The 10,349-nt window shown below is 46.7% G+C and overlaps 1 protein-coding gene across 1 annotated transcript; it reads right to left on the reverse strand.

Moving 5' to 3' along the window:
* Positions 1-3,129: 3,129 nt before the first annotated feature.
* LOC114459301 (uncharacterized) lies at positions 3,130-8,103 on the reverse strand. The gene is made up of 3 exons (XM_028441623.1): positions 6,537-8,103; positions 6,199-6,380; positions 3,130-6,102 (listed from the first exon to the last, which is right to left on the reverse strand). The coding sequence occupies exons 1-3, from the start codon at positions 8,101-8,103 to the stop codon at positions 3,130-3,132; spliced, it is 4,722 nt and encodes a 1,573-aa protein (XP_028297424.1).
* Between the last annotated feature and the right edge of the window lie 2,246 nt (positions 8,104-10,349).

The raw sequence follows: 10,349 nt of genomic DNA on the forward strand, positions 1-10,349 counted from the left end.
AAGATGTTCTAATAATGTGATATCACGTCACACAATATTAAATGGTAAAATGTGACCAATTCATATTTAGAAAATATTTTAAAGGAAGAGAAATCAAGTATATATCTTAACCGAGAACTTTAAAGAAAAATAAGAAGATTCAGGACAGAACGTTGCATGGAATCAGTTTATGGAACAATCTAAACAAATAATCCAAATAAAGATTCAAAGTTAAATGAACATTTAAAGCCAGTAGAAAATATGATAAATATAAATACAAGCCAGTCAGCTATTTTATTTCTTATGATTTTTATTGTAGTTATTTTTGTTGTTGATTGTATTGTTGTGTTCTTTGTAAATTGATTTTATTGTTGTAAAGGGGCAGATTTCATAAGATTATTCTTCTTTCTGCTCCCTTTCATTCAAGATAGGGGAGCATTTGTGTTTATATCAAAATAATTTCTTTTAATCAATCAATTAATTAAAAATATAAAATAAAAACAAGCTCTATAGCATGTGAAGTAGTGTCAAAGAAGCATGATTGACTGATAGAAATGAGAAAATCGGTATAAAAAAATGCTTTAAAAAAAAAAAAACATTCTACACTAAATCAGGTTTTGGTACAAATACGTTTTTAAAACATGCTTGTTTGGTTTTTGTATGAAAATAAAGGTGAGGTCATGTTTTTACAGAAACCAAAGCTTAAATGCGCACAAAAAAAATTCAAGGAAAGTTTCAAGTGTGATAGATAATTTAGATATTGAAGGTCTCATTAGAAATAATCCAAAATGATGTTAATGTGAAGGATAAGCCTCCACACACCAACGTCAAAAGGGTTTCATTGTGCATTAGCAGCTATTTGTAATATTCTGCTTTATTAAAACATCACCAGAGGAAATACATTTCTCCTCTCTGCTGTGCAATCTTTAATCACCCTCCAGGACAAAGTGAGTGGCATGAATTAAGCTGAGAGAGAAAGAGAGAGAGAGCGAGAGAGCACATCTGTCACCCCTTCCCTTCTTTCCTCAGACCACCAAATACATCAGGGGATTTTAAGTAGCTGTTAATTACTTCCCCGTCCTCATGGAAAGGAGGAAAACACAGACTCATAAAGAGCTGAATCTTCGCTGCACAAAACCCAATCAATCCACACACAGGAAGATGATCCTGTAAATCTATGGTCTCCAGGGTCTGTTTGAGTGCTGCTTCAAGGTGGTGGTGGTGGTGGTGGGGGGGTTACCTCAGGGGTTCAACCATTGGAGGAGAGGCGTAAATATCCCCAAATTGCAGCTGAAGTGTAACATTAGGAGTGGTAAGCCCCCACTTTGAGCTGTAATGTTCCACGGCGCAAAAACGACCTCCATTACGGAGCCTGAACCCATTAAGTCCAAACTGTAGAGATCACCTGTGAAATGGAGGAGGAAGTCGCTCTGTTCCGCTCAGGAACACACAATGAGATCCAGGCCCGGGCACGAGTCGTAGGCTGCACTGTCGACCTGGGCCCAGTGGGCCGGAATGTTAGGGAGGGCGTGCACTGCAATTTTTTTCAACCGTTGTACTCGGCTATAGCTCAAATTCTGTGGCTCAATTGTGGTTTTACGAATGTTCGCAGCTCACGATTCATGTTCTCAAACTATACGGACTGACACTCTGACTCAAACTGACTGCTCACAATGTACGTCATACACGACACGTCAGGGTCTTGTATCCGGAAATGCAATGTACAAATTAAAATGACAACAACAATGAAGCATTACGATTAAAACAGAAGAAGAAGAACTGTGAAGCATGCCATTAAAACAGAAGAAGAAGGAGAACTCTAAAGCATTGCCATTAAAACAAAAGAAAAAGAACCCGGAAGTGGAAAACAACTTACGATGCTAAGCAAAAGGAAACGTGTTGCCTTGGCAATTTGTGCCATTCTCTGCAGAGAAGCTTCAAAAAAGAAAGGCAGTGGCTATCCGTACGGTTGCCGTATTAATATACCGACATTCTATTCGTACGCAGCGCCGCTACTGCAGTTTAGGTCACGTGATAGCTCAGTTATTGGCCAGTTTACGTCACGTGACTAAGACTAAACCTAACCGTAAAAATTGTTGCAATATTGGGTTGTAAACCTAACCCTAACCCTAAGACTCTACGTACTTGTACTTCAATAACCTTACCAATAGCACCATGGGTTGTCCATACAGCAACCGTACAGATAGGCACTTTCAAAAAGAAAAGGTGGTGACGTGTGTGGACCAGTGTTACCTTCGCCAGGTTATCTCCGAACCGTGGTAAGGAGGTCTGGTATTTCACTGAGTTTTACCCCAGCCGTGGCTCGTTATTACCGGTAACAACAGCGGTCCGTAATGCCGACTCTGCATACCGGGTGAGTGCAGGGAGGAAGAAGCAGGCAGGTATCTGAGGGTATGATGTCTTTTAATCCTCTCTTATCTTAGGTAATAAACACGCTGCATCCAAAACTTACAGAGAGCGCACCTGTGAACATCTACTCCCGAACTGACCAGACAAAACACTACATTTCCCACACGTAAACAACCCGGTCAAGCCTTCACCTCCCACAATGCAACACCTCTCTTAAAGTGACAGGCCGTGCCTGTAACACTACCCCCACTCTGGATGATGATTAAACCTTTAACATCACTCCAGCATCATAGTCACAACAGGACATTCAGAACAACCCCTTTGTTTACACTGCAAACCTGGTTCCTACTCTAACACATTAAATAAAACAAAAACCAATGCACATTTCTCACTCTTATCACAGTGTAACAAAAATGTCTATTGCACAACAGATACACAGTTAGCAAAGAAGACATTATGGCAAAAGATACTATACCTGACAGAGGGTGCATTATGGAAAATTGTCTGTCTCCTTACGAAATCTGAGTTAAACCTTACCCCATAGTCAGACATCAACATAATAACCAGCATCCATAAACCAAAAAAAAAAAACTCAACATTACAGTTATAACCATAGCCCCCAAAATAGAGCTATATCACATTTGTATGTAAACATTATATTAAACCTTCGCATAAAGCAAGACAACTTTTACAAAATACCAACCATACTTTTGAGAACATAACAAAGTATTATAAAACTTTTTTTTTTTTTTTTAATATTTTTTTTTTTTTTTTTTTTAATCAATCAACCGCCCAATCACTAAACCAGTTTGGCGGTCTTCGCTCCCTACGAGGTCTTGGAGCATATGAAGAGTTTGGAGGAGAACAACCGTGTGGTTCCGGGGTTAAATCTTGATTGACTTCCTCATCTAGCTGAGGCTGAGCAGAGCGGTCAAAAAGCAGGACGCCACCAGGTGAGCTGGCGTCTCTGGGGGTCTCCACCACTAGTTCCTCTTCCTCTGCAGACGTATCCCAGAGGTTCAGTGGTCCAATGTCCTCAGACTCGTTATCTGTTGAAGGAGTCAGCACCTCCAATGGTACCGGTACATCAGTGTTGTGAAAGACCCAGCTGTTGTCCAACGGAGTTCTGGAGTGAAAAGGCTTTAATTTGTCATGGTGAACAACTTTGGTCTTGGACCTTGGGCTCTTCTGGATGCGATAGATTAAGTCGTCTAATACACCCACAATGAAGTAGGGACCTTCGTAGGCTGGCAGGAACTTCCGCACTTTATTCTTTACTCGTTTGGTGCCTTTGATTAAGTGCCACACCGCAGCACCTATTTGATATTGGACTTGACAGATGTTTTTGTCGTACTGTTTCTTGGCACGCTCAGAGGATTTTCCCAGGGCTTCCCGTGCCAGCTGATGGGCAAGCTCCAGCTGCTGTCTGAGCTGCATGACATATTCAGGGATGGTGTTGATGTCATTTTCACCAGGAGGAAGACCCACGACCAGGTCAACAGGCTCTGTGATTTCTCGCCCAAAGAGCATCATATTTGGGGTCAAGCCAGTGGAGCTGTGTTTGGTTGCACGATAGGCCATGAGTGAGTAAGGGATCATCAAATCCCAGTCCCAGTGGCACCGCTCGGACATCGTGGCCAGAGCTTTTTGTAGAGTGGCATTGAAGCGCTCAACTTGTCCATCCGATTGTGGATGAAAGGGCGTGGTACGTGTTTTTTCAATTCCCAGGAGTTCACACATCCCCCTGAAGACAGCCGACTCAAAGTTGGAGCCCTGGTCGCTATGCAAAGCCCGAGGTGCACCATACCTGCACACCCACTCCGAAACAATCTTTTCTGCCACCGTGGTTGCTAGCTCGTTGGGAACTGGGTAAGCCTCTACCCACTTACTGAAGTAGTCTTGGACCACCAGTATGAAACGATTGTGCCTTTCAGTCTCATTTAAAGGTCCCATCAGATCAACTGCAATTCGTTCCATGGGGGCGCCGACCTGAACGGTGCCCATGGCAGCGCGAGGGGTTTTTCTGGGGCGAGCTTTAGCTGCACAGCTAACACAAGTGCGGCACCACAATGTGACATCATCCCTCATGTTGTACCAATGGTACCGGGTTTTAAGGCGTGCTAGTGTCTTTTCTGCACCGAAGTGTCCACCTACTGCGCCTTCATGCAGCTGCTCCATCACCGAGTTGCGGAAAGTGCGGGGCAGCAGAATTTGAGGGTAGAACACCTTCAACTCACTGCAGTAGAATTTTCTCAGCAAAATACCATCTCTTAGGCACAGTCTTTTCCACTGCGCCCAGTAGGCTTTGGTGGCGGGGCTGTGAGCTGCGATGTCAGCCCAGGGTGGACGATTACAGCCTTCCTCCTTCCACACCCTTATTGGTGCTATATCTGGATCAGTCATTTGTGCAGTTTTGAGTTGTTCTTGGGTCCAGCCGTGAAACAAGTTATTACTAGAAGACTCACTCACCAGGCGGATGATGGGATGATCAGCTAAGACAGCAGTGCAGGTGTCGAGATCGAAGCCCTCTACCCCCACTATGGGAAACTCCGCCGCTGAGGTCCTCTTCTCCCCTACACAGAGCTCCGGCTCAACTACCCCCACTGGAGGATGCCCTGTACATGTTAGAGTCTGGAGCACTACGTCACCCAGGTCGCACTGCACCCCCTTATGTTGAATGTTTCTAAAGTCAGGTTCTGGGACCGTGCATGGACATGAGGCGCGGCAGGGTCTCCTAGAGAGAGCATCAGCATTCTGGTGGTTTTTCCCTGGCCGATGGATGACCTGGAAATCATACTCTGCAAGCTTCTCAAGCCAGCGAGCCAGCTGACCCTCAGGCTCCCTTAGTCTGGTCAACCAGCGGAGGCTGCTGTGGTCGGTTCGAACAGTGAAAGGCCTACCAAGTAGATATTGTCTGAAGTGTGTTGTGAACTCAACCACTGCAAGGAGCTCACGTCTTGTTGTGCAATAATTTTGTTCGGTAGCGGACAACCTCCGGCTCCCATAGGCTAGAACTCTCTCCTCTTCTCCTTGCACCTGGGAGAGGACTGCTCCGATTCCCCAGTCACTAGCATCTGTGTCGAGAAAGAAGTCGCCATCGTCGAGGGGATAGCCTAGGACTGGAGCCGAAGTTAGCATTTTTTTTAGTCTGTCGAACGCCTCCTGACACTCAGGGGTCCAATGGAACCGTGCATATTTTTGGGTCAACTCGTGGAGGGGTCGGGCTATGGTTGCAAAGTTTTCAACAAAACGGCGGTAATATGAAGCCAAACCAACAAACTGTCGCACTTCCGAAACATTTTGTGGTGCAGGCCACTCCTCCACTTGTTGAATCTTTTGGGGGTCAGTAGCAACGCCCCCAGCGGACACGATGTGCCCCAGGTAGGCCACCTTCTCCCGAAACAAACAGCACTTAGATGGTTTCAGCTTGAGGTTGGCTAAACGCAGTCGAATTAACACCTGTTCCAGCCGCTCCAGCATCTGTGCACTGTCCCGCCCCAGAATGATGATGTCGTCGAGATACACCAGACACGTCTCCCACTGCAGCCCCATTAAAACACGATCCATTAGCCTTTGGAACGTGGCTGGTGCATTGCACAGTCCAAAGGGCATCACGTTCCACTCGAACAGTCCTTTACGTGTGCAAAAGGCTGCAGCTTTCCGGGCCCTGGGGGTCATTTCCACCTGCCAATAGCCGGATGTCAAATCTAGGGTGCTGAAATATTTGGCAGTGGAAAGTGTGTCGAGGGTGTCCTGAATGCGGGGAAGCGGATAAGCATCCTTAATAGTGCGTTCGTTTAAAAGCCTGTAATCAACACACAGTCTTGGGCTTTGGTCTTTTTTTCTTACCATGACAATCGGGGCAGCCCAGCTGCTGTTGCTTGGTTGAGCCACGCCGGTATCCAGGCTTTGCTGCACCTGCTGGTCTGCTGCCACCTGCTTTTCCCTATTCATCCTGCGTGGTGCCTGCTTTACTGGCGGCCCTGGGATGGTGATAATGTCATGCTGCACGATGTTAGTGCGGCCAAGATCTGTGGGACCCGCAGAAAAGACATCACTGTAGGAACACAAAAGGTGAGCCAGGCTACGGGAGGCATCCCCCGACAGACCAGCACAGCTTTCTGCATACAGCACCTGCAAGTGATTTGGTACATTGGTGGAATGGGTATGAGTGAATTCATGCGCACCTGGGGTCTTTGATGACTGCGGCTCCGCCTCTGCCAGCACCTGTGCTTGCTGAAGAACCCCAGCCACAGCTCCTCTCTTTAAGGTGACGGGTATGGCGCCAGGATTAAACACTCTGATGGGGATGCTGGCAGCCTGCCGGGCTTGTAATACTGCTCGAGCCACAAGAACCTGGTGCCTTTCAATAAAACCTTTTACGGGGCTGAGCATCAGAGTTCCACCCGCAGCGCTGCGGAGACGAGAAATGCCGGGCACCACGTACTCACAACCCGCCTCTAACACTGTGGTGCGTGCCACACGAACGAGATGTGTCTCAGAAGGTTGGCTAGAATAAAAATCAGGCACCTTTTCACCAAAAAGAGTTATTTCTTTATGCCCATAGTCCAAACGGGCCTGCGCCTGTAGCAGGAATGGATGTCCCAGGATGACCTCGGTGCTTTGGGTGGTGTCCGCCATGATGAAGTTAACTTGGGTGATGCTGTTTCCAATGTGCACTGGTAAAATTACTTCACCCAAAACAACTAAGCCTTCAGGGCCAATGCCTTGCAGAATCTGTGCAACAGATGGCTGCACTGGTGGTCTGAACTGAGTAGGGAGGGAGTTGAAATGATGCAAAGGTAGGACATTCCTCCGTGCACCAGAGTCGAGCAGAGCACAGATTTCTAGTCCATGAATCATTATTTGTACACACATCTCATCTACTGGGCTCTTAGTACAGATAACTACTGTGCTTGGGTCGGGGGTGGAAGTGAAAGTGGCATTCCCAGGGCTCCTTGTGGATCGATAAGGGGAGGGGCAGTTTCGCTTTAAATGTCCTACACCGGAGCAGTTGTGACAGATGACTTCATTAAAGTTTGTCTTTTTAAACTTGTTTTGGTAAGGTCGTTGCTGCTTATTGAATCTGGTGGCCCCTGGTACTTGCTCAAACACTGGAATGTTAGCAGCTTCGCGTACTGTAGCAGTTCTGGTTGCCTGTGCTGCAAAACCACGCCCACCTGGCCGCATGAGCTGTGTGACTGCCCTAGCAGCCCTCCTGGTGGTCTCGTAGCGGTGTGCAATTTCATAGGCTTTAGCTAGGGTGTAGGGGCGCTCCTCTAGCAACTTTTGAACCACCTCGGCGTCGGCCAAGGCGTTGGTGAAGACCTCCACGCATATACAGTCTTGCTCCAACTCTGTGCGGTTAGCATACACAATGGAGACCTTTTCATAAATGTCATCTCTGAGGGTGTGCAAGGCTTCACCTGGTCTCCTGACTCGTTGTCTCAGCTCAATGCCGATGGCTGCAGCATGCTCGGAACGCGGACCGTAGGCAGCTTCAATCTCCTCCACCATGCGCAGGTAGCTCCAGCGGTCAGATTTCGGATTTTTGTGGACGATGGCCCCAGCTGCACCCCTCAGACTGAACTTCAACTGAACAGCTTTTGTCTTTTCAGTCCAGCGATTGGCTTTTGCACAGCTTTCAAACTGATACAGGAAGTCCTTCCAAGGACCAGTCCCGTCAAAATGTCCCGGCTGCAACGTGGGGATTCTTTCTTTTTGTCCATATTGTTCTTCGTCACTAATGTCCATATAGTCATTAAACATAATGCGTGGTGAACAGCAGTGCGGTGGGCAGCCAGCTCGTCTCACACCTCTTAATCCATCCTCATACATCTCATGTCCTGCACTGCACGATGAGTAATGATGCTGACCCTGTGTGTGCACCTCAGGACTATTCTGGACAAGCTGGGAGGCATAGTGAATAGATTGTGGAACTTTTTGTGGGAATCTGGCTTTAGTGGGGATGACAGGACTGCTTATGAAACAATCACAACCCATTCGAGTGAATTTTTCCATTAATTGTTCATTAGTGATGGATGCAGATGGGTTATCAATGTTTTCTTCCATCTTCCATGGTGCCATTTTAACTGGAGTGCAGACTGCACATTCATCATTACCATGTGAGGGTGGCAGATAGGCCATTGACTCACCACACAATGTCCTTTTCTTTTCCATCGGTGTAAGGAAGGGATTGGTGTGCGTTGAAGGTGGGGGGGTAAGCTGCCATGCCTCCTCGTGTGACGCTGTTGTAGTGAGGCCTACAGGCTCACCTGCAGCTAACGTTAGCTCCGTGTTAGCCACCAAGGGGTTGCTGCTACATCCACAAAAGTCTCTCTCTTTTCTTAAGTCTCTCACAATGGAAGCATTCTCAATAACATCCAACACGAACGGGTTGCTGCTTACGTTTGAGTGCTGTCTTTCAACACGTGAGCTATTTCCAGTGGTGACTTTTCTTCGTGTCGCCATTTTCCACATGTACCTCACAGTATTCCTTTTCTTCTTACTTTTCCGCCATCAAAACCTCTGGAAATTGCAGAATAGGATCCCGGACGAGCCCCCAGTGTTACCTTCGCCAGGTTATCTCCGAACCGTGGTAAGGAGGTCTGGTATTTCACTGAGTTTTACCCCAGCCGTGGCTCGTTATTACCGGTAACAACAGCGGTCCGTAATGCCGACTCTGCATACCGGGTGAGTGCAGGGAGGAAGAAGCAGGCAGGTATCTGAGGGTATGATGTCTTTTAATCCTCTCTTATCTTAGGTAATAAACACGCTGCATCCAAAACTTACAGAGAGCGCACCTGTGAACATCTACTCCCGAACTGACCAGACAAAACACTACATTTCCCACACGTAAACAACCCGGTCAAGCCTTCACCTCCCACAATGCAACACCTCTCTTAAAGTGACAGGCCGTGCCTGTAACACCAGGAATTGTCTTGACAAACGTGGGCAGTACGATCTGTCAAATCTACAGAGGTCCTATGGTGTTCGCACATGCGCAGTGTGAGAGTTTGAGGTAAGACGGTCCATGCAATGCTTCAACAGTACCTCAACGATTCCCTCACGAGGAGCGACCAGGATTTCAAACATGTTTGATTTTCTTGCGACCATACGATTGCGGATTGAGAGCTGGTCGTGACCCCATGTATACCACACGATGCATGACACACGGTGTAGCCGAGACTCGGCCCGATCCCAAAAATAAACGTACGAGTGAAAAATTGGCTCAAAATGTCCAAAAATCACACACAGTGTATGCCTGCCTTTAGGGAGGAACATGTTGATCACAGAACAAACAATGTGGATCCAAAGCTCAGCAGGAAGCCTTTTACGTGTCGGAGGTGTTTTATACACTTTGGGATGATTCTATGCAGGATGTAAATGGTTAATAATGAACACATGGACGTTCATAGAAGGTTGCCAGGTTGGGCGGTATCCAGCAATACTTGCAGTAAAGATTATCCATCTGAACTGCTGATCCTAAACAAGTAAGGTCAGAATTACATTGAGTTATTTAATAGTAATCAGGGCTTAGTGTGGTGGCTGGATGGGTTAGGGATTAAAGAACATGCAGAACTGCAGCTCTCCAGCACCAGGGTTAAAAACATCTGCCAAAAGCTTAAACACCCACTTAATAAAAATGATTCCACATGTTTGGGGTCGTTTGGTCAGGGATGAAAACAAGGCTTGATGTTTCTGTAACCGCCTGTTGTGTGAGCGTGTGTGTTCATGTGTGTGTCCCTGTGTGTGTGTTTGTTTCCACAGAGTCCCGCAGGGAACGGACAGCCGTGGAAACGAGGGAGGACAATTTGAAGCCCTTCAAAGTGGCCTCATTACACACAGCTGAGTTCAGGAGGTGTGTGCGTGTGTGTCTCCTGGGAACTGCAAACGGGCTTTTTGTGGTGTGTACTACACAAAACAAACACACGTTAGGAGTGTTGGCGATGTATTTTTCCAACTGTTTTATACACATTTTAATTCATGATCAGAAATAA

Source organism: Gouania willdenowi, chromosome 1 (genome assembly GCF_900634775.1).
Source record: "Gouania willdenowi chromosome 1, fGouWil2.1, whole genome shotgun sequence".
NCBI lineage: Eukaryota > Metazoa > Chordata > Actinopteri > Blenniiformes > Gobiesocidae > Gouania > Gouania willdenowi.